The following is a 26293-nucleotide window of genomic DNA, read 5'->3' on the forward strand; positions in this document are numbered from 1 at the left end:
AATAAAATTACATGAATGATCCATCAAATGGATCACCGAATCTGTCTGAAATCGGTTTACGCACTCCAATAGCACACTTTTATGAAAAAAAAGTCATATTTGTTCTCCAAATCCATCAAATTGCTCCCAAACTCAACCAAAAGTCTGAAAACCATCTTTGATATGATTTAAATCAATTTTTCTTCACTTGATCACAAATGCTTCTTGATCTAGCCGAGTATCAAGTCGGACTCTAATACCACTTACATAGTCCTAATGGATCTAGATTGTTCGCGAATTACTTTGTGACGGGTGTGCATATGTGATACATCAAACAACAAACGAATAAGAACTTGCATGTAGTATATTATAATAGAATATTGTCAATCCCAACCCAAAGTGAACTCCCTGATGACTAATCTTACACCTCTCAAAACACACACAAATGAACACACCAGTGAAACTACTATATATACTAAAACAAGCTTTTGCAAAAACTTCATTAAACTTATCTCTTTTCCTTTTATCTTGATGAAGTTTTCACTTTTGGTGAACTTCTCACGAAATCCACCTTTTGTCTTGTCCTTACATTTTTCATGTGAACTAAAATGATCAAAATGTCTTCATGTGCAAATGCCCAAGAACAAACTTAACCAAAAAAGTAAATGAGTTTAGGGTTAAAGGAGATCACATGTATAGAAACCAAAACATAAAGGCCAATCACTTTAAATGCCTTAGTTAAGCGACAAAATCTGAAATTTGATCAAAACATAAAAAGCAAAATAATGTAATTTACTCCGTGAACTAATTTGATGTATATACATATATAAATGACATTATAAACAAGGCCAGTCATAAGGTGTGACAAGGTAGTCGATGGCCACCCCCGACACCCCGCTAGGCCTGGATTTTTTATTTTTTATTTTTAAAATAAATGTTTCTTTATTAAACAATATGTATATTTAGGGTTTAAACTCAGTTATATAACCACTAGTTTCGTCTAGTGGCAAAAATGTAATACTCCCAACCAAAAAGTTGTGGGTTCTGGTCTCATTTTAGATATGTTTAATCCCATTTTTATACAAAAGTTTTTTAACACAACTCAAGTTATAACCAAGTAAGCTCATATAAAAATTAAGTTGTTTAAACCCAACAAAATACTCTTTCTACATAAGGTCCAAAAAAATTTTCGCCTTCAGCACAAAATTTTTATGCGTTCTCGGAACCTGCCCTGATTATAAACTACTAAATTTGACCAAAGTCAAAACTTAAAGTATGCTGGTTAGTTATTTATATGGTTCAATTATGAAGTTTCAGTTTGATTTTTTAACGGTTAAGTCAACAGAATTTGAGACTGTGTGTACGTAATTCTATAATACATATAAACGAAGACATAAAAATCCTATGTTTCACGATGTGGTCGCTCCCCTTTCTTTTGGAGTCACCAGATTTGCTTGATTTTTAAATGGAAGCTTCTCATGCATTTGACCCGAATTCATGGGTATGGGTCTTACCAAACCAAAATATTCCTTAAACGAGTTATAACATCTCATTAAATTAAAAATTATTCTCGTCAAATTATTGATGTAAAAATCCTATAAAATAGGATATAATAAAAATTAATATCTTATTTATTTTAAAAAAGATATATATATTATTTAAATTAAAAAACCAATTTTATAGTAAAAAAATAAACGGGTCTTGGGTCTCAAAAAAACCATATAGCTTTAAACCGGGTTATAACATCTTATTTATTTATGAAACAATTTATCATCAAATCATAAGTATATTATTAACTTTTATACAATAAAAAACCATAAATTGAAAAAATAAATAAATATTAGAACAAATAATATAAAACAGCCACGTGATACAGGGATAAAAACTAGTTTGTAATATATTTAAATATAAAATAGCAACCATAAATTATTGCTTTATCATTACTTGACGCTATAGTCAATGATTTCGCATCTTTAGTCTATTAAAACCGATCAAACTAGAGCGTAAAATCCCTACTTTGAAGACCCTATAAAGACATAAATCTTGTAACATGAAATTTGTACCTTTCTCTAAAATCCCTACAAAGTACAAGTGACAATGCATCCATGTGAAACAGTAACCAAATAGATTCCCCTAGTTTAAGAAACTTTTGCTATGGAAGCAAATCACATTCTATAAATCAATATAGCCAAATTCTAGTGAGAGAAACTACATTTTTCTAGAGAGAAAATTAAATACACACAGGTTTAAACAAGAGACAATGAATATGCGGAATATGAAGAATAGAACACTTATTATTATTGGTTATATTTTTATTATCCTATCCTTCATCTCAATTGATCATGCTGTTGCTGATCGTGAAACAAAGATGAAAAAAACTAGCAATTTGGAGAAAATTGAAGGTCGGTTAGCCAAATCTCGAGCTTTGATCAAAAGCTATGCAAATCAGACGATGGAAGATGATGATTATGTGCCTTCTGGTTCAGTTTATTGGAACCCAAATTCATTTCATAGGTAACTTTTAATTTCAGTTTTGGTTGTATTGTTCTGTAGATTATTCGTTTATGGTGAATCATCGCTTGAATTGGCGGAAAGCAATAATTTATGATAAAAGAAAGGTTGTTATTTTCATACTAATATTAGAAAATAATAATTGTCTTTAACATAAGAATATAAAATTCTGATATATTTTTTTTTTGGTGCCTTTAAATCTTTTAAGGGATTATTGCAGTAGCAATTTTGGTAACTAATTAATAAAAAGAAAGAGTTTATATGGTATGAGTTACTGAGTTTATATAACTTTGTTATTGTGTTATTTGATAATAATTAAAAGAATCATTAAATTAAGTTACATATTTTCAAACAAGTAGGACACTCAAACACTTCATTGGAGATATTGGGTTTTAATCTCATCTGTAACAAAAAAAAATGAGTTTTAGGTTGGGTCAAAAGTTTTTTTCACCGAAGTTAGACTTTCTCCTAAGAGGGGGCGGGACACTGCGTGATATGCCTCCCATCACGCGTGATATGCTTCCCAACACCGCCACCGGTCCTTTTTCAAGCGTGATGGGGTATGGCTGCGTGATGGCCATCACGCATTTAGTGGGTTTGGGTGATGAAACTCTCTTTCTCTCTCTATATATACCCCAAATACACTCCTCTCATTCACACAAAAACCTATATATATGTATGTATGTATACCAAAACCTATCACACCACACCACACCTCTTATAAAATCCATCAAATGTGATAGATTTGAAGATAGTGATGTGGCACACCACCATTGGGTGGTGTGTATGAGGAAAATGAAACCACCCCTCCCCCCCTAAGAATGAAATGAAGATGAATGGGTGGGTCAATATTATCTTTCAGTTATTAAAATGATTAAAAGAATTTAAAAATATGTTCAAACAAGAAATACATGTATTAACTACTTCTCCTAGTAAGATTAAATGCGGGTGGTGTTTAGATATTTTTAAAGAGTATTTTAATGCTAGTTTTTGGGTATCACAAAAGTACTTTGCACACATATTAATGTAACGTTTTAAACTTTTTATCAAATCCCCACGGTGTAATTAAGTTTACATATTATTATATTTTTTTTAAAAGACAAATAAAGAAATATCATAAAAAGAAATGCAAGCTAGCAAGAAGTTATAATGATAATATGTCTGTAACAAAAGGGCAAAAAGATAATTAACATCTTTTGAAACTTAGTTATTATTATATGAGATATTCCCTTAAAAACTACCACATCAATCGAATGCCTGCCATTTAAAAACGCAATAACAATTTCATGAGTCTAATTAACCCTTAAATTTTTAGGAAAAAAAATACTGTATTAATTATTGAATCTTTTTACTCTTTATTAAAATTCTGATAATATTACATTTTATACAATGGTAAAAATATCGATTTTATTTTGCTATTTTCTTTTACCACAGGAGTTACCTAGTGATGGAGAAAGAATTGAAAATATATGTTTATGAAGAAGGCGACCCACCAGTTTTCCACAATGCACCTTGCGATGGGATTCTGGGAATGGAAGGAATCTTCATAAATGACATGGAAATTAGTCGGTTTCGCACAAGAGATCCCGAAAATGCTCATCTTTTCTTCCTCCCATTTAGCATTGTGTCGATTGTTCAGTATGTTTTTGTTAGAGAAACACGACTTTGGAGTGACATGATGAACACGGTTGTCGACTATGTCAATGTCATAGCCGAGAAACATCCATATTGGAATCGAAGTCTTGGAGCTGACCACTTCATGCTTGCATGTCATGACTGGGTACTTTTAAATACATTTTATTGATTCGTTTAAATTAACGTAACGAAAATATATGTATATAATTTCATATAGAGTTGGCTAGTGCCAACATGTCAACGTTTTCAATAAAATCTCACTCATAGCATCATGGAGGGAGGGTTAAGATATTTTTGTCACTTAATATAAATATGTTGCACACACTCCAGGTAAAATGACCCTAATTTTGACATGATGTAGGGACCTATAATCTCGTCTGCGATTCCTACCTTATACAAGAATTCAATCCGAGCTCTTTGTAACGCGAATACCTCAGAGGGATTCAACCTAACAAGAGACGTCTCCATCCCAGAAATATATCTTCCTCGTGGTACAACCGAAGGGTTGCTAGGTGGTCCATCCCCATCTAAACGAACCACCCTAGTCTTCTTCTCAGGTGGTGTTCATGGCTACATTCGCCAAGTGCTTCTTGATCATTGGGAAAACAAGACTGAAGATGGGGTCAAAATTCAAAAATACCTTCCAAAGGGCGAGAATTATTATGACGATGTAAGTTTTAATAAAATCATAGTGCTTCATATTTAAAACTTAGACGTGACAACTTTAATCTATATTTACTAGTAAATAAAAAATTTGGGCTATCTTTTTTAGTCCTAATTGGCCACATGGCTCACATTGACTAAATCTTATAGTCCTTGTGAGTCATGTGACTAATTATAATTGTTTTTAGTTTTCTAAAAAGGTAGATTATGGTAATAAAATAGTTTTATGTATTTAACGGAATAATTAAAATGCAAATATGTTGATTGGTTTTTATTTCTAAGACACTGATTTGTTTTCAGATAAGAAAAAGCAAGTATTGCATTTGCGCAAGTGGGTGGGAAGTGGCTAGCCCGAGAATGGTAGAAGCGCTATACATGGGTTGTGTGCCCGTCCTTATAAAGAGTCATTACGCAAACCCTTTCAACGACGTATTGGATTGGCGAAAGTTTTCAGTTGATATTGGACTTGAAAACATCCCTAATTTGAAAACCATTCTAATGGGAATTTCTCAAAGAAACTACATAAGATTGCAAAGAAATGGTGTTCAAGTTAGAAGGCATTTTGTGGTGAATTATCCTCCCAAGAGATATGATGTTTTTCATATGATTCTACACTCAATGTGGCTAAGAAGATTGAACACTCGTATTCATGAGCATGATCCTCACCAACCATGATCATCAACTATTAAGCTTCAGATAAATTTTTATGTATTTATGAGTGAGAAACAACTTATCATTTAGAAGTTGGTTTGTATATGTCTCGTCCAGTCTAGTTTCTTACTAGCGGGTTTTGCTTAATAATATTATCTATGCCGTTCAAGAAAAAACTTTATCATTTATATCTATGCCGTACAATTTAATGAATGATTTGTATCTTTACCTGTGCCATTTTTATATGTAATATAGTCCAGATTTACATCAAGATTAAGATTAAACGCCCCTTGTTCTTCAAACTGGGGACTTCCAATTGTTTTGGATGTCACAGAACGTCACAGTTGTCAATGGTGGCGCATTTGCTATGAAAACATTGTCGGTATTAATCAGGCTAGTTTAGATGTGAAATAGATTTTTTTTATTTTTATTTTATAAATAGTGTCTTTTTCAGGTTGGTAATCACTATGGGGATGACTTTTTCCTTTGATCACAAAGCCATTAGTACTATCGAATAAGCATTTTTTATGTGTGTAACTAACGGTTCAGAGAATACAAGAAAGAGGGGTTATGGAATAATACGGTTGGAAATTTGGGTCCCAAAAAAGGTTGTCATTCACACATGGAGAGTGGAAATGGAACGTATCCCAGTTATGGTTGAGTTGGTTAAAAGAGGAGTTATGGTGTCATCGGCCATTTGCCCGATTTGTGAAGAGGATTTGGAGTCGGCGGAACATTTGGTGGTCTCGTGTCAATTTGCCCAATCGGTGTGGTGTATCATTTCGTCTTGGTGTAAGATAAGTCCATTTTTTGCCTTTTTGGTTAAAGATTTGTTGGAGTTGCATCGGTTTTATCAACTATCACAACGGAAAACAAAAGCTTTTAATGCGGTGTGTTTGACAACGGTTTGGTGTCTCTGACGGGCAAGGAATGCACTCGTGCATGAGGGGAAACCAATTAACTTTGGGAGTGTGGTCAGTAGATTAAAGCGTTAAGCTTCTTGTGGGTAAAGAACCGGGGAAAAAATGCTGGCCTAACTTGGGAAAAATGGAGAAGTTTTAATATTACGTTGTAATGGGCGATGGGTTAAGTGTTGTTTGTTTTTTTGGTGGAGACGTTCTTTGTGATTGTTACTAGAGAATGCAAGAAAGCTTTCCAGGCCAAAACCTTAATTCTCTATGGTATTGGCGAATAAGGGTGGGTTATTTCTATATGGTATTGGCAAATAAGCAGAGGTGGACGCATAAAGTTTTGGTAAGGAGGGTACAATTTAAGGTGGCACAAAATTTGAGTCGGGTTAAAATGGTCGAGTCAAAGTATTCCCTAAATTGGCCACTAAGGCCCTCAAATGACCAATTAAGCATCTAACGTAGGCTTAAATTGTTAAACAAAAGAAGGAAAAAATTATGTGAATTGGCAAGTAAATATGTAATTAAATCAAGTTATCAAGAATTCAAGATTCAAAAGAGAGAACAAAAATGGAAAAAAATGTTAAAACTTACTAGTTCGACTCTTTCAGGTTTTGATTGGGCTGCGAATCCTTCTATGTTCTGTTGTCTCTTGCCAAACAACAACTTCGGTAGGAAAAAGTTATCAATTCCATTACTGCACAAAGCCTTTTTTAGCCTAATATTAATGAATTGAAACAAACAAAGTTTAACAAGGTATACACAAATGAATCAATTCCATTTCTTTTTGTCAACAATCTAAACATGATAGGTCATCAAATGATTCATATTAATTAGCAAATGAAATTAACTAAATTATATTTAATCATTTCTAAACCAATTAAAAAAAACTAAAATTGAAAATTATATTTAACCATTTCCAAACGAAAATTGACTAAATTTTTTACTATACACATTAACATTTTAAACAAATTTACATTCTCTCGGTTAAAGTTACATGTGTTTCAAATTTACATTCTCAAAGTTATGTAATTTCATAACTTGTTAACATATGCAATCACTTACACACCTAATTTTTTTTTTTACATTTTGCCAATGTAGTTGAGTCTAAAAACTGTGCCCATCGATTCTAATCCAATTTGTTTACATCCATTCTCAGTGAGCACGATATCACCATGTCTATATATATATTGCATATTTGCATTATTTAAAACAGTATAGCAAGTACCAAAAAAAAACCACATCTTGATCGGTAACTAATACTTGTTGAATTCCATGCTTTAACAAAGATTATAAGATAGTTTATTTAAAGTACAATACCATACAACATGCACAAATTCTTAAGAGCGAACAAACAATCGCGTTCTATCCAAAAGAATTAAACGTAGTGGGAATCAGCGGCGACTGGCAAAAGGCTAAACCCCAAGGAAATATGTTGTCTTGTGAGGGAAACGAATCACCACCTTTTGGAATGACAATGCTTTGAGTGTTGAGTGAAGGATGTTTGAATATCTGAGTGGATGCGAGATCATGTTCATCTACTCTAGCCCTCTTTGGTAACCGTTGATCTTGTCGATATCTCATCTCGTTTGTGTCGACTTCAGAATCGGATTCGAAGTCCTTCATGATTGATTCAGACACATCACACAAAGATGGTAGAGATATTGGAGACATCTTAATGTTGATTTTGGTAATATGTGTCCTGAATTTTTGATCCTCTGTGAGTTTCTCAAGAAATTTTGATTGTGCTTCAATTTTCAGCTTCAAGTTTTTTTGTACCTGTTACATAAACAATATATTGATCATTGTTATAATTCATAAATTAAGTATCTTAATTTTATGTCTTGTTCCTATCATAAAAAGAGAAGTATATAAAAGTAAAGTGAATAGGTACCTCAAGTTGATCATTTAATCTCTTTTGAACTTCCATTTGCATTTGTAATGCTTCATTTAGCTGAGCGCCACTGCGAAAATTTTGACATAAAAAGATTATAACGTGAAACTGAATAAATTCTTGGTGCCTCATAATCGATGTTAAAAGTTGTCACGAAATTACTCACGATGTTACACTGAAATTTGGAAACATTTCGGACATGCTTCTTTTCTCAAACTTGTCTCCTGTTTGTCACACAACATCAGTTGGCAAGTACATATAAGTATCCATGCAAATGCAAAACCTAATTCTAGCAATCAAATTATTCTGATACAATATTAACTAATTCAGAAGCATGTGGATCCTACTCCACCCTCAAACTCACTACAAGAAAATGAGGTGTTTTTCCACAACAAATTTGGTAAATAATTTTTTGGAAAACACGTTTTTTAACAATTTTCCAACAAAAAAGATATGTTCGATAAACACATGCTTGAAAATCATTTTCAACCGTTTTCCAACAACTTTTCTAACAAATTGCTACAAGAATATCTTGTTGCAAACTTCCTACAGAATGTTTGCTACAACATTCCTACAAAATTCCAACAAAAAATTCAAATGCAATATAAATAAAAAAAAATCTGATAAATGTAACTTTTATTGGATTTTGTAGGAAAGCTAGCAACAAATTTCCAACGAAAAATCGTGTTGTCACTATGTTGTTGCAAAAATGTAGCATAATTATAGCTATTTTTTTTGTTGAAAAGTCGTTTGAAATTTGTTGGAATTACTTATCGTAGAAAATTTGTAGCAAAATGTATTGTTTTCTAGTAGTGACTCAAACAAGACCGTTTAAAAAGTAAGGGACTATGATGTTAGCCCTAACCTTCAAACGAACATTCAGTTGAACCTCAAAAGGCCATTTGCAAGTCGTGTGAGATTAGATTGTGAGTGGTGCGTGTATAGTAGACCCCTTAATTTATATTAGTGTTTTTTTGTTTTTTTGAAAGGTTAATTTATATTATTGTGTTTTTAAACTTAAATAGTATGATATATTTATATGAGCTATCTTTGTTTAGGATTGAAGGCTTTGGAGCTTACTTCTTGATGATTCAGGAATAAATTTTGACATTCTGTATTTCTGCATAACAAAAAATATAATAAAATTAGAATGACTAAATCAGTTCGTAACACAAAATCTTTGAGAATAGACAACACAAGCATCATTATTCTAAGTGTTTGTGTTCCTTAAAAGATAACATATAAAAACATTCAATATATAGAACCTGCAAGGGGCTTTTAACATGGTAGATTGTAAGTCCATCAATCCCCATAGCCTTCAATATACCCCTTCGGTGTCGCCCCTGCGATTTCACATCACTCAGGATTCATTATACAAAGATGGGCTGCTAGCCGAGATCAATGATATGATGTAGCCTATATGAATAACATGTTTTATGGTTCAACATTATAAAACAACACATCTATGTACTTACTATCAGGACCGCCAAGCTGATTAACTGCCTTTTCAAACAAATCATGGAGTTCTTGAGTCCACTTTAACCGCTCTTTCCCAGACCCTTGATCACACCGATTCAAACCCATGTTTCACTAGCCAAACACAAGTGGTTCAAAGGATGTAATAAGGAAATGTTGAGACGATTTGGGCTAAGGAGGAAGATGCTATATAATGTCTGAATATTGTGAAAGTTCGGACTAAACTAAGCAATTTTGGTGGTGTTGAAAAGTTGTAGATTTCATTGTCTTAGTTTACATCAAGTGGCGACTTGCCCAATAAATATTACAATATGTATGAAAAGCTTCGGTTAGCTTAATGGGCCACGTAAACAAGCTATAAATGATTTTTGTTTTTATTCTTGAGTGTCGTTTTTTTTATGAATGCAGATGTTGTTGACCTTGTGAAAAGTGGACTATTATGTCTTGGGTTTATAAAATAAACTTGTCATGACGTTAAAAAAAATATTCCTCTAATTGTCCATTACGAGACTTGTGGGAAAATGTATCATAGCCTACGTACAAAATAGTTGAGGTATACTTTATAATATAAATTAATGTTTTTTCTTGTTTTGATAACTGTGTTTCTTTCGTTTAGTAACTGTCTTTTGTGAAGGATAATAATTCAAACATTTTGAGCTGCAAGTTCAAAGAAAAGTTAAGGTGGGCTTAGAATCATATTAAACAGTGTTTTAAAAATCGGTACGTACAGGTAGGTTGAACCGGTTATAATGCATTTCGGTAAGGCAACTGGTATGTAGAGCCATGTATTTGGAACGGTTTATTAGAACATCGTTCCATCGGTTTTCTAAGAAATACCAGTTTAAACCGGCAATCCGGTTTTCAACTTGCGGCCCGTATTTCTTAAAATGACTTTTAAACTAGCGAATAAAATTGAAACAAGTTTACACTAACGGCGATTCATTAATCATCCAATTTTCATCATCATCGTCGTCGTCGTCGTCGTACCCGGTAAATCCCACCAATAGCAAAGCTATGGTAGGGTCTAAGGAGAGTAAAATGTAGACAACATTACCTCTACCCATGAAAATAGAGATTAATTCCGATGAGACCCCCCGACTCGATAGTAGTTTTGCATCAAACTTTGGGAATAAAGCACATAGCACTCAACATAACACTAGCCGATTGATGCATGCACCATGGTATTTCGGCTATTGTCACACCCTCAAAATCCACTAACGGAGTTTTACCGTCAGAGGGTGTGAACTAACAGGATCGGAATCATTAGTTATAATCAAACCATAAAACAAAGTTTCAAAACCATGAAAACGTTTACGAGTAATTAAATGCGGAAGCGTAAAACCATAGAAAACAATGTTACGTCACGCAGGACGACTTAAAACCCAATGATAACAGTTAAAAATAAGTTTGCATAGTTAAAAGTGTTTCAAGCAATGCATGATCCTAAACCGCGCGCCCGCCTCGGCTACCTGAGAATAACATACTAAAAGTGTCAACACAAGGTTGGTGAGTTCACAAGTTTATATAAAATAACGCGTTTAGCGTTTGCGTTCAGTGTTTTGCGTTAAGCGTTTTGCGTTACAGCGTTTTGCGTTACCAGATAGTGTTATGTCAATTATATATCTATAGGTAGCTAGCCTATAAAACAAGTATCACTAAGTGTTCGATACCGAAGCTGACTGTTTATCATTTGCCTTGCCACCAGGTCTATCCCGACTATGGTATGTGTTTAGCCAAGATTACACCCACTCGACCTCCAGTCGAGTTTAGCGTTGGGTGGGGTTTGTCAAACCCAGTAGTACTACTCAACAATGACTCGCTATTATCCAATATTAAACGGTTCGATGTGAATGAAGGACTTTAGTTAACGCGTTTGCCACTTAGTCTTTACAAGTGATATATAATCTATATTAACAAAATCTTAAATGCGTTTTCGGAGTATGTTATCTCCCCCAAGTGAAAAGCGTTTGAAAACAGTTTAAAAAGGGGAAAGTGAAACTCACTGTTTGCGAAGTATTCTCAAAATAATTCACCAAGATGCGCGTCACAGAAAAACTCTCTCTAGCGTTCTAAAACAACAAAGAGATTTTTCTAAGTGTCGGAATATTATCGAGTCTCTAGACCCGGCACATAATACTTATGCACATAACATGTTTCGTGTTTCGTTTGTGAATCGTGTGTGATTTTAACAAATGTATTTGTGATACGTTACATGTGTAAGCAATTATATACGTGTCATGTATTCATAAAGTACATCACTAGCAATTACTCCCCGTAAGGGCAATTTGGTCAACACATAACAATTAACTAGCCATATTTCCCCACGAGGGCAATTTGGTCAAATCATGACAATCAATTAGCAATTATTCCCCGCAAGGGCAATTTGGTCAAAACATAACAATTATATAGCAAGTATCATGTTTCATGCATTTTCACAAAATTCAGCAGCTAGTTTCACCGAGACAGAAATTCTACTTGAAAGATTGTACTATCTCACCGATCATAGCATCACAATTAATTTACCAAAATTCATCACAAAAACATATATGTCTTAGGTTTCCATAACATATTTTATTATATTTTTATTCCACATAGGTTTCTCACAATCATCAAATCATTACAACAAACTCATAACAGGCAAATTCATGCGCAACAGAATGTTATTTGAAATTCCCGTTAAACGAAAAATCCAATAAATGCAAGACCACTTGGGTTAGGTTCCTAACTCAATAAGTCAACTTCCAGAAGTGGAACCAACCCAATTGGTCTCGTAATTCATGAGATATAATATTTACAAAACAACCTAACAGCAGGTCTAACAACTCAGCTTTGCACAACGTTTTTGTAAAATCATAAAAGTTAACTTTTACAAGTCCAAAAATTTCAAATTTATATTCTTTAGAAACTAGACTCAACCTAGTTTACTGTAGTATCAATAATCTTAACCAATTTTCACATTTACACTTATTTACAGTCAATTAAACATCAATAACACAATCTGTCCAGAAACTGTTTGCATCCAAACTCAACATATTAACTATCTATGGACCATCATTCATTCATATAACACTCTAGACTCCATAATCACTATCCATGCACATCAATTACACATTACATACATGATTAGGGTTTTTGTTTGAACTCAAATCAAAGACACAACAACTAACATGTAGCAATATCAATTCTAGTTATCAAATCATCATCTATACATCATCAAATCAAACAAACTCATATGAACACTATAACATGTAAAAATCGGAATCTAGGGTTTGAAATTAACCCAATAAAAATCAAGATTAAATATAAAGGATGCATAGGATAGTCGTTTATACCTTCCTAGCACCTTAATCTTCAATCAAAAGCTTGAAATTGATTGTATGTATGTGTGTGTATGTCGACGGCAGCCAAGGGAGCCAAGGGGAGGGCCGATCGGATTGTGTGGGGAGAGAAAGAATAAGTTAGGGTTTATTATTATTATTTATAATAATACTATGTTACACTTTGGCCCCTCCACTTCTAAGTATTACTTATCTAGCTTAAACTAACTTGTTTACATCTTGAGTTAGTGTTTATAACGATGTTATCACACAACACATAAGTCTAACACATAATTATCACATAATTACTGTTTTGACGTTTTTCGTTTATTCACCAATTGTTTGCGTCAACTCGTTTGCGTTTCGGTGTAATTCCCGAAAGACTACACATGTAGTAAGTGCTAAGCGTCATTTAAACCCTAGTTTAAATGTAATGAGGTGTGCGTTATAGATTCAGTGATCTTAAGTTTGAATTGACGGAGTTGAGTTAACGGAGTTAACCTGAAATTGACGATTGTCACAGCTATCAACATCGTCACATGATGCATGATTAATCTTCTGCCACTTTTAACGTTATTTTCACGAAATTATTAAAATAACATCAAAATTAATACAATTTACATTTGCCCCCGATGGCCCACACACATACATTATATGCCTCCACCTACATAGTTTTTTTTAATATTGTTAGATAAATAATAATGAATTGTCTTTACCCAAAGCATTTAGATCCGACTTATTTTGATTTCATCCATTTAGATTTTAGACCCAACGTGTTTTCACCCAATCGATTTTTTCCCGTACTCACAAAAATGAAAAATCCCTGGAATCAGGATAAATGTTTAGATAATGCAAAGCTTACAACAAGCTAAATATATGTCAGTCAAATTTAAGTTATATCCAACATGATTTGGTGTTATTGGATCTACTTGATAATCTAGTAAATATTGTTAATTATTAACGAGTTAATTAGTTGGGCATCTCTACTTGGGTTATATATTTTAGTTGGGTTTTTAAATTAATAGACATGGACTTGGGCTTATTTGAGCATTGCAATTAATAGAGAGAAACTGAATGACACTTTTGAGAGGCCATCGACATGTATATAAGAAACCAGCAAAAATAGGTTACAAAAATGGAAACACTGCACACACTTTGCTCTCATGAATTATCTAATTCAATATTCCCAAAATCAGTCTTATATTTTGTTAGACATCATATATCAACAAATTGTTGGCTATTTTAGTGTAATTGATAACTTATTTATCAAGTTAATTATAATATGAATCGAGAAAAGTCGGGTACGGAATGCACAATTATTTGATATTAATTATTATGATTTAATAACCTTCTAGGTACAACCCCTAAGCAATAAGGGTTCCAAGGAGGCAACGCCCTATTGGCGGGGTCTGGTGCAGTGCCCTTGAAAGTGGGGTTCAAGGACCGGCGGGCAGATCCCCGAGCTGGGTCCAAGGGGCTAAAACCCCCTTTTCGTAAATTTCGTATGCTTTTTGTGTAAAAAATAAGAGCGTATTTTGTGTAATTTGGATTCAAATACGTGATTGCAGTTAGTGACTCTTAACACTAATAATTACATCTTGATCGTATGTTTCTCTTTAGTTTAAAAACTCTCTCAATATTCATACTTAATTCTTGCTAAATTCAATCTAAGGTTTATCCGATCAAGGATTTGGAAACCACAAATAGTTTTGATCTGAAAGTATGATATCACGACTCACAGAATTTCCAAGGATAACTCGTTTTTCTGTATTTTGATTTCTCCCCAACACAAATCAACAAAGATAAAACCAATTAATTGAAGATGGTGACAAGAGAATCGGTTTGTAATATGTCAAGTAAGGTTGCAAAGTTAGAGAAATTTGATTGTCACGATTTCATACCTCGGAAGAAAAAGATGCATATTCTGTTAACAACTTTGAAAGTTGTATGTTTATGTTCCGTCAACACTGATGCCGGAATAAGTGAAAAACAAAACTTTAAGTCAATAGAGGAGACTTAAATGGAAATGATGATTACATCTAGAGATGGCATATTTTGAATGTAATGGTAGATGCACTGTTTGATGTGTACTAGGAGGCTGCATCTGCTAACGAAGTTTGGGACTCACTTGAGTCAAAATACATGGTAGAGAATGCATCAAGCAAGAAATTTCTTGCAAGTAATTTTAATTCATACAAGATGGTAAACAATAGGCTATTATGGAATAATTTAATGAGTTAGTGCATGTATTGGGTCAATTTATAAAACAAAGGGGATCTTACGAAGCTATATCAAAATAACACCCTGGCGAAGTTTAAAGAATGGGAACTTGACACAACAACCGGTGAAATTGTTATAAAGTGTGATGAAAAAGAGTATCGTTACTTTGATGAGTTTGAGTTGATTCAACAAAGGGGATCTTATGAAGCTATATCGAAATCCATTACCCTTTCCTAGAGTTGAGTCTCAGTCTAGCTTCATAGGCATGTGAAGACCTCCCAGGAGGTCACCATCCCGATACTACTCCCAACTAAGTACACTTAACTATGAAACTCTCCTCTCGTCCACTAGCATTAAACCCAAAACTCGTTAGTGATTTAAGAGACGTGGTCATTACTTATGAACCAACGATCTCTCCAATCCACGGCCGATGTGGGATTCGCCTAAGGTGTTACATGTCATAGCCTTCAACAACTTCATTACAAAAGCAGTTAACAATAACTGATTCATTGAAGGTGGTACTTTCAAACACTTGGACAAAGACATCTATTTTACCTCAAGACTGAGAGAAGATACGATTGGATTGATGAAGGTGCCTCGACATACTCAAGCCTAGAGAGAGATTGTAAAACTAAAATATATTATAATACGCTTGTGTATGTATTTATGTTTTGCATTGAACTCGTTTAACGTTGTCACATCTCAGTTTATCCTTTGTAACGCCCTATGGGCCGCCCTTACGGACTTTTTAGTGTATTTTAGGCCATGGACTATAAATACCCTGGAGGCTGGAGGGTATTCATGAAACCTAAGCTTTTGGAAATAGCATCTTTCATTTTACCCTTTTTGCATTGGACGCTCCTTGAATATAGATTGATCCTATTCATTGTTTATATTCACGTACTTGGGACTTACACACGATCACCAGTAAAGTTATTCTAAAACTTGAAGGTATTTATTATATACAAACAAATATTTCGTAAAGAAAAAGCCTGCGTTGTATTCTTGTTTAGTATAATATAATAATAATGATATAAAAAATGTAAACCTGGGGAAGCTTTCATGATAGTAAATCAAAACCATGAAAGAAAATATACTAATGTTATTTATTTATTTGTATTAGTTTTCTTGTTTATGTAGGTTTTTGGTGTATGAGTTCTATGGATTAGACAAAAAGGAACCTTGTGTTGGGTATGTTCACTAAATTAATAAAAACAAGTCCCAAATTAATTTATTATGTAAATAATAAGTTGGTAAAACCTAGTTGATAGAGAAGATTCGTTTCTCTAAGTGTTGGATAACATGAGGCCATGATGGTGGAGTCTAATTTCCCTTCAATTACGATGAATAGAGTTATGGGAGAGTTCTAGGACCGCATGATCGAATTATGAAACGATTGTTGTGTTGTGACAGTTAAATTAGGGCAAGGACTCAATAATCTTTTAACTACCATTAGCTCTCATCAAATTAGAAACCATAATTATGGAGCTACACACATTTCATCTGTACAGATGCTAAATGGTCAAAAGTGAAAGCCGCACAAGTATTTCCAACATAAAAATAAAAGGAATGATTAATGGGCCATCAAATGTTGTAATCAAGTTGGGCTATATTAAGCATGTCACAAAGAAGGTAGGTAAAACATAAAAGCATAAATAAATGGTGACGGCAGGAGTCTGAAGAAACGCATAAAAGAAAGAATCAGAGATTCAGAGGACGGCATTTCCGGAAGGTTGACGGCTAGGATTTAACCGGGGATCAAAGGAGTAGTTTAGGAGTAAAGATCGGCAATTCAAGCTCATTAGATTGGGAGATTGCATTCGGTTAATGGATTCATCACGTTAATATCTTGGCTAATTTGTTTAACTATTTAGACAAGGATGATTTTCTAACGATGTTTGATTAGTTTTTCGAGTTTTAACAAATATATGACATGCTTGCTATTGAGAGTCTAAATTTTTGTTGATCTAATTTGTGTGTAACTATATTTAAATCTTGTATCTAGAATTGATTATTTTTCATTTTTCATTCATAAACTTAAATTTCAATCGTGTGAAGTATTCTGAGGTTTAAAAGTTGTATCGTGTTCATTATTTGGTCCGTGTAATACGCGCTTTTGAAGTAATTTATTTACTTAACCCGTGCATACATGAGTTTTTAACCTAGGAAAGATAATAAAATAAAAAAAAAAAAAAGTAATGGCGATTGTTTATTGGAATTACCGTTTGAGTTCTTTAATTTTATTAATTTAAAAAAATATGTTATTTATGAACAATGGCGGTAACTGCCGGTTGCGAAAGAGTTTAAAAGTTGTAATTGTACTGGTCACTGAGATTTTTGTTTTGAATAGGCAATTCACTGAGATCGAAAACGAAAAGAACTTCAAATTGGTCCATGGAAGGTACACGGTGATTGTGAATGGTGATGATAGTTATGATATGTTTTGTTTTTATTCTTTTGATTTTAAATTTGGTTGAATGGGTAGAGTGAAATGTGATAATTTTATTATTTTTATTTTACATATTGCTTTTAACAGTAAATTTTTTTTAATTATTGTTGTTTGTGAAACTTGAATCTAACCCCTTGCTCATTAAAACACAAATGTTTAAAAGTATTTAAAAACTTTATATTTGTCAAATGATCAATACCACCACCTCATTGATATATATTGGTTTAATTAGATTAGATTAGATTAGATATTAATTTAAAAGTGAATATTTTTTTAATGATATTTTATTTGATTCATTTATTATCAAAAAAAATGAAATAAATTTTTATCCAAGACGAATAAAGTGCCAGAAACCGGAAAAAGGCACGCTTCTGCAATAGATACCAGAAACAAAATTAAGCAGAGACGAAGCTGCAATCGAAATCATAGACAAAAAATGGTCGGAAGTGCAACTATTAGTTTTTTTTATTTTAATTATTGTAACAGGATTGAAGTGAGGCAACAAGGTTGTTGTGGGTTCAAGGGAAGTACCCGTCCACCTAATAACATTTTTCGACGCGTTGGCGGCCGGAATTCACCACAAACAGGAATATACTTATAAAACACAATCAAACATGTGTTAGAAATATGAATTTGTGAGTTATTGCACTAAGGAAAAATACTAATGTATTACAAATTTGAAAAAAAAATTGATTACATAAAAGGCGTGTACCGTAACAAATAAAATAAGTTATGATATATCTAAAAGGATATCGATAGATGTCATACATCGATCAAAAACCATAAAATATAGTACCGATATCGCTCTTGGTAATACAACATCGGTACATTGTTCGACCCGTGTGGTTCAGTTTGGTGTCAGCACTTGGTACAATTTACGATAGTAAAAATTGATTTAATTCAAATACAACTACATTTGTAATAAATCTTATATCGGAACGTTGAGAGATAACATAAGCACAATAACATTATTAGTTATTCTTTTTAAAAGTTAACGAACGAAAACAAAGAAAAATTAAATTAGTAAACCATGAAATGTGTTAAATGCGTATATCAAATATAGTACAAGAGATGAAATTGAATCTTTAAAACTGGATTGGATTGTTTCTTTCCATCAATGTGATGGTATGATACCAACAATCGGAATGATTTAGGATGCTAAAAAAACGTCTTATTTGTGAAACAACTCCGTTTTTTTATTACAATTCCGTTTGAAATGTTTACAAAGAAAAAGCATAATTGTGTATTTAATTTTTTTTTCTTTTATGAAAGTTAATGAACCAAAGCTATTTTACATTAATAAAAAGTTAGCAAAGGTGAAAATGGAATTTAAAATTTACTTTTAATAATCAAATATTAAAAAAAAAACTATACATACAATCTATGCAAACAAAGAAAAAATGTGATGTCATTATTTTTGTTTTGTTATTTGTAGCTTTAACTTACGGGTTGAGTTAGAGTCGAGTTGGAACTGTTAAGAGGGGAATAATAAGTTGGTTAAGTGAATAAATACAGATCCCGAAGGCGGCTAAGAATCAAGGATGCTAGCTAAAAAACTAGAGTTGCAGGGTAAGTTCAGTCGTGTTTGTCACGTATCGAATTTGTATTGGTTAAAGTGAGTCATAAGTACTTTTTACTAATTTTAGTGACCATAAAATGCCGGCTAAAACTTGACTAGCTACCATAACATATCGCTTGTTTATTGGAATAAAACTAAATGCTTGAGGAAATGTATGCTAAAATATGTCTATTTAAAAAAAAAATTGATCAAAGATGCTCTCGTTCTAGTAATAGTAATTTTCCTAGTATATTTTCGGGTGCCAAATTGGCGAATTGCAATAGATTAACTTATCTTTCTAACTGCATATAGGAAAAAGTAATCTGATTAAACAAATCATAGACAATTAGACAGCCCAGCCAACCTAGCCATACCTTCTTGTTTCTTTCTGATATTTGAGTGGCCTGCCATTTAAAGAAACTAGAAATAAAGAATATATATATATATATATATACTAGTTTTTATCCCCCGTATTACGAGGGTTGTTTTATATTGTTTGTTTTAATATTTATTTATTTTTAGAATTTAGATTTTTTTTTATTGTATGAAAGTTAATAATATAATTATGGTTTGATGATAAATTGTTTCACAAATAAATGAGATATTATAACTCGGTTTAAAAGCTATATGGGTTTGATGAGACCCAAGACCCGTTTATTTTTTTTACTATAAAATTGCTTTTTTTAATTATAAATAATATTTATGAAAGTTAATAATATACTTATGGTTTGATGAGACCCAAGACCCGTTTATTTTTTATTTTTACTATAAAATTGGTTTTTTAATTTAAATAATATATGTATCTTTTTTAAAATAATAAGATATTAATTTTTAGTATATCCTATTTTATAGGATTTTTACATCAATATGGTGAGAATAATTTTTTATTTAATGAGATGTTATAACCCGTTTAAGGAATATCTGGGTTTGGTAAGACCCATACCCATGAATTCGGGTCAAATGCATGAGAAGCCTCCATTTAAAAATCAAACAAATCTGGTGACTCCACAAAACGGAGGAGCGACCACATCACGACATATAGGATTTTTATGTTTTCGTTTATATATATTATAGATGGATATATAGAATTACGCTATCCACATGATTGATGACCTTGCTATCACGTCTTTTCCTCTCAGTTTCTTGAGCGTTCACAATCAGTACTTCATATTATGTGATAATCATTACTTTATATTATGTGTGTTTTCTATTTTTAAACTGTTTTGAGTGGAGAAGAAAGAAAATATTATTGTTCAGTGTTTATGGTTAAATCATTGTTTATTCATATTTTTTTAAAGTAGCTATAAGTGAATGATATAGAAAATATGATGATAAAGATATAAAATAATATTATTTAATTGAAAAGAAAGAAAAAATCTAATGATCTTATCATAATTTTATATTTGAAATTGAAGAACCGATTGGAAATGTTCTTATGTTTTGCATGATTTCTCACTTTCTACATTAACTCGACCTATATAATATTAATACTCGATCAAATTACATGCTACTATCTTTTTGACAAGTTGAAATTTAATAATCTCATATTTTTGTGTGGCCAAAAACAATCTCACATGTGAATAATCCTGTTAAAAGTCCCACTTTTTAAACAATTTTGTCCCATTAGACCTCCATTAATAATAATAATAATAATAATAATAATAATAATAATAATAATAATGACGACATTAAGTTTAGCTAAATTTGAAATTAATGGTTTAGGGCATTTGATCGAAAGGGCTATACGAGTTAATTGATATAAAACTTACGTTGAAATGATACTCCAAACGATGATCGACTTGATTAATTGGAAATTCAAATACTCGTATCCTCCTTCCAATCGTCGTTTGGAACATCGTTTAGAAGTAAGTTTTATATTAATCGACCCGCATCTTCTTTCCGATCAATAGCTCTAAAACATTAGTTTGAATTTCAGATAAAATTTAACGTCGTTAAGTATTTTTTTTAAAAAGGTCTAACTAAAAGAAAAATATTTAATAGGTGAAACTTTTAGCAGACATATCTGGCGAGATTATTAATGCGAACTCACTGTACAAAGATTGAATTTCAATTTCTTTTATTTTTTCCTTTTTTCTTTTATCAATCACATTATGCATCTACACAAAATTACAAACTATAGTTTTCTCAATCACATTATACACATTTCAACACAAGCACATGAGTGGACCATGCACATTAAAACAGGTAGGTGTTGAGTCATCTACAACAACCACCACTCTTGGAGCCTTATGCAAGACTATGGACATGACGTTGGCTACCACTCAAACCTTGGTGTTCTTGATCATGCTCACCACGACACTACTACTAGCCAATGGCAACCCTCAAGTCCCTTGTTACTTCATTTTCGGTGACTCTTTAATGGATAACGGCAACAACAACCACCTTGCTACTCAAGCAAAAGTTAACTTTCCACCTTATGGGATCGACTTCCCGGACGGTCCGACCGGCCGATTTTCCAATGGCCGGAATACTGCCGATGTTATTGGTATATTACTATATTAATATTAATATTAATATTAATATTATAGCCTAAAGACACTTGTTCAATTTACATGTATGTTAACTTCATAATTTCATATTACCATATGTTTTCTTGTTTTAAATAGCTCAACTACTTGGGTTTGATAATTTCATCCCACCTTTCGCAACTGCAAAAGACATGGAGATCGTAACCGGGGTAAATTACGCGTCTGGGGCAGCCGGAATTCGAGCCGAAACTGCACAACATTTGGTACTTTTTCTTTCTTGGGATATCTTGACTCACTAGCGGAACAGGGTCGTCTTCGATAATTTATCGATAATTTAAATGTGTTGTACAGTTGATATTAGTTGCGGGTAGTCATCCAACTTTTAAAACATTTGTCACAATAGAAATAGAAAAATTGACCAATCAAGAGAGATATTTTTCTTTTACAATTCGTACCACCAAGATACAAGCATTTGGTAATCATATTTTTGAATAAATAATAACGTTGGACAAACTTCTTGTTTTTCTAATAAATAGGAGCAAACACTTGTATGACTACCCAACACTAAGGCTATGTGTAGTGGTGGGGCTATAATTGGGGGTGAATTGTGACACGTTGCGCCCAGTCAGCAAAGGGGGCGAATTTATTTTTGGGGTGTAATGGTGTAGGGGCTATAAGTTAGGCCTACAGTATCTTTTTTTAATATTTTCTTTTTATAATTAAATTAATCAAATAAAACAAATTTATTTAAATAATTAAATAAAAATGCATTAAAATAAAAAAAATACCAAAAAAAATAAATAACTAAAAATATAAAAAAAAAACATATAGCTCGGTTGGCGTACATGTTTAGGTTCGGGTCGAGAAATTGAAACGGTTAGCTCGGTTGGTTTAGGTTCATCGGGTTCTATTGTATGTTCACGTTCGGTTGGTTTTGCGAACCATGGTGTTGACCGAAAGGAGGGAATGGGTGGTTCGGTTGGTTCGGGTTGTTTCTTGGATTCATTTTGCATATACATATATACACACACAACATATATACATATACAAATATATATATATATACACACACACAACACATATACATATACATATATATATATATATATATATCTCACACACAACATGTATACATATACATATATATATATACAATAGTAATATAATAAGTAATATAATAATATATAATATAATAATAATAATCTCATCTCTTCCGGGCGACAAACTAACCCCGCCCCCGCCCCTAATCGCCCCGGCGGTGTTTGCGCCCTTTGTCGCCCCTTCTCGCCCCAAATTGTAGCCCACTACACTTGGCCTAATACCAAATGGGCAGTTGATTACGTACGACAATGACCGAACAATGACCAAGTTAACGTGGACTGAGATATGGTCATATATTGTTATTTAGTTATATACATTATATACTTGAAATAATTTTCGAAATATACAAAAAAAATCATCTGAGCAGAAATGATTTTCGAAATATAAAAAAAAATTCATCTGAGCAATTTAACAGACTAAGATTCTAATTTTGCCGTTTAGCTAATAAGTTTTTCTTGGTTAGACTTGATTATTAGTCTGAATACATATCTTCACCAGAGGACTTAAAAAACCTTTTTTCACCAGGTCGGTTTTTTCTCTGTGCTAGGAAGTATCTTAACTCGATGTCCGGAATTTTAGTTTGTGACGGTTTAGTCCCATAAATAATAATAACTTGTTGCATCCGGTATCACTAAAACTACAATTAGGTTTTTGAGGTAACTAGGTCAACGAAAAAGTAATGTATGTTTCCATAACCATTTAGAAAGGAATAACTGAATGTGTAATCGCGCGAATTAGATATTCATTTTTATTTTATGCTTTTCACTTTGTTTTTCAAACACAATATGTATAGATTAAAGTTTTATAATTTCAAAAACCTCTGGTTGAGTCGAAAAACCATAGTATAGGTTACATATAAAAAAATAAATTATATGTTGCATTTAAAATCTATTTATATACTCTCTAGTAAAAGTTTACAAGTTTTGCCACTTGTCACTCCTACATTAAACCTCATCCTTTTTAACATATTTATAATAGTAAAATAATAGTTACAATTCTTAAAATTTATGCTTCAAACTTTGTTAATTTAATAATTACTTCCTATTTTTTTTTCAAACATTTAATATTTATAATTATCTTTTATTTTAAAATTGTTTTAAAAACTATTGTACAACGACTGTATTAATAGTGTTTAACGGGTTTATTGTTTATTGTATACTGATTATTTATTAAATATTGTATTTTCAAGAACTACTCGTGCATTACACGGGCCTCAAACTGGTAGTAATAAATAAAAGCGGGTCAGTTATACTCGCATCCTAGGCCCTCCATGCATTTAATTTGTACCTTAAAAAAATGAAATGGTCCAAGTTTAACGGATTGCAGTTCTTGATTATTTGCTCATATGATCATACTAAACATAAGCGATGGTTGGTCGTTGCAGGGTGCTCGAATAAGCTTAGATAACCAAATCAAAAATCACTGGATCACGATTTTACGGCTCACTTACTTGATTGGAAAGGGAAGCCTCTTTGAAACAAAAAAGTACCTTAAAAAGTGCATATACACTGTCGGAATGGGTAACAACGACTACCTTAACAACTACTTCGTTCCTGAATACTATAACACGAGTAATGTTTACACGCCCGAGCAATATGCCGAAGCTCTTGTCAAACAATATTCTCAACAACTTCAGGTTCGTCGTCAATACCCAATCACAAGCATCATTGTTTTATAACAAATATTACATAAAAATAACATTAACAAGCTATAATATTCATCCATAGGTATTGTACAAAAGTGGAGCTAGAATGTTTGGGATCTTTGCAGCTGGTTATTCGGGTTGTACCCCAGGGATCATGACCGAGTTTGGCATGAATTCATGTGTGGATTCGGTTAATAGTGTGATCGCATTATTTAACTCCCGTCTTAATGCCACACTAGATGATTTGAACAATAAACTCCTTGATGCAAAGTTTATCTTACTTGACACTTCCTTAGATTATCCTAATGGTAAGTTGTGGTTTGATCTTATTAACAAATAACTTTGTTGTGGTTTATGATCAAATCCAATAACCTAACTTTGGTTGTAATAATTGTTGAATTTAAAAAGTTCAATTTTCTTTAGAAATCGAATGAATCTTTTTTTTCTTTTTGAGCGTCGAAAATAGTTGAGTCGACATGATCATTTTGATAGTTATTACATCTTGAATCAAGGTTTAAATTTTTAATTAAACATGTCAAGTTAAACATTTTCTTTATCTACAGATATGAATGTTACTGATAGACCATGTTGCCGAGTTTCAAGCACAAGCGGCAAAGGGCAATGTGCTCCAAATGAACTTCCATGTAGTAATAGGGAAAACTATTACTTCTGGGACGCATTTCATCCGACAGAGAGGATTAATGTTATTGCGGGGAAAAGGGTGTATGAAACACTTTCTTCATTTTACGGTTCCAAGGGTATTGCATTATCGAATGACAAAGTAACTGGCTATATCAGTGACGCATAAGGGTTCGATCAAAGACATTGGTTCATATTGATTCGCGTATATGGATAAAAAAATATGTATGAAGTTCAGAGTCTGAACTTATTGTTGTACTATAGATTTAATATGCGGCCGGTAAGGTGAACTTGTGTAATAAAAACCTTCACCTCATAAATCCTTCCGGACAAGTAAGTAGTGAGATATATAATGTGGGCCGTATCATCTTGTATTATGAATGTGGTTGCAAATTTCATATTTGTTGTAAAATTTAGTGAAAGATATTGTTTTTTTGCTAACTATTTATTATTAATATATATAAATTTAGAACGGTTAGCTCACATATCCTTAAAACCTCAACCAGTAGATAACACATGTTGACATGTCCTTTAAACATGAGTCAAATTGAGACTATAATAAAAAATTATCCAATCACATATATAATCATGATCAATAAATTAGGGATACTTGTGGGAATCATGATCTTTGAAGAAGATGATGATATCATGATTGATTCCTATTATGATACCTTAATTTGATGGATGAATATTTCACTAAAGAAAGCTTACTGTGTTCTCAAAATGTTCATAAGGAATACTAAAGATCTCTAATAATGATCTGTTGTTACTAATTCATGTAACTCTTCCACAATGAATACGTATCTAAGGTTAATCAAGATTGCCCCCATAAGTATTCATTATTTATATTCACAATCACCTTCATCAAGTAATTGTCAAGAATCAGTTATGTCATATTGGTAAACTTAATCCAAATGCTTTATAAGGCCATACTAACATGTTATTTTCAATATTCTTTCACTTGACCAAGTGATCATTTGTTATGAGTAAGTTGTTAATTAACTAACTAATTAAGTTAAACAATTAAGTTTTGCAATAAAACCACAACATAGTTATAGTTATTCGTGTTGTTGAAAACTCTTTGACCCCCAACAGTTAATACTAAAATTCCAACATAAAACATTAACACATAGGAATAAACCAATTAAGGTAATTATT

At 32.4% G+C, this 26293-nt stretch overlaps 2 protein-coding genes and 1 long non-coding RNA gene across 3 annotated transcripts; 2 read left to right on the forward strand and 1 right to left on the reverse strand.

Moving 5' to 3' along the window:
- Nucleotides 1-2239: 2239 nt before the first annotated feature.
- Nucleotides 2240-5630, forward strand: LOC143576649 (putative glycosyltransferase At5g03795). Its single transcript, XM_077060693.1, has 4 exons — nt 2240-2493; nt 3925-4270; nt 4487-4795; nt 5089-5630. The coding sequence occupies exons 1-4, from the start codon at nt 2240-2242 to the stop codon at nt 5461-5463; spliced, it is 1284 nt and encodes a 427-aa protein (XP_076916808.1). The 3' UTR covers nt 5464-5630.
- Nucleotides 5631-8141: 2511 nt separating this feature from the next.
- On the reverse strand, nt 8142-9364 carry LOC143576650 (uncharacterized). Its single transcript, XR_013142980.1, has 3 exons — nt 9322-9364; nt 8408-8465; nt 8142-8311 (listed from the first exon to the last, which is right to left on the reverse strand). It is a non-coding gene; the product is annotated as an uncharacterized LOC143576650 (long non-coding RNA).
- Nucleotides 9365-21430: 12066 nt separating this feature from the next.
- On the forward strand, nt 21431-25582 carry LOC143576651 (GDSL esterase/lipase At5g45670-like). Its single transcript, XM_077060694.1, has 5 exons — nt 21431-21767; nt 21889-22013; nt 24236-24487; nt 24579-24804; nt 25060-25582. Exons 1-5 carry the CDS (start codon nt 21440-21442, stop codon nt 25302-25304), a joined length of 1176 nt encoding a protein of 391 aa, XP_076916809.1. The 5' UTR covers nt 21431-21439; the 3' UTR covers nt 25305-25582.
- Nucleotides 25583-26293: the final 711 nt, after the last annotated feature.

Source organism: Bidens hawaiensis, unplaced genomic scaffold, assembly GCF_021521415.1.
Source record: "Bidens hawaiensis isolate Kalapana, Puna unplaced genomic scaffold, B.hawaiensis_p1.1 tig00028250_1, whole genome shotgun sequence".
NCBI lineage: Eukaryota > Viridiplantae > Streptophyta > Magnoliopsida > Asterales > Asteraceae > Bidens > Bidens hawaiensis.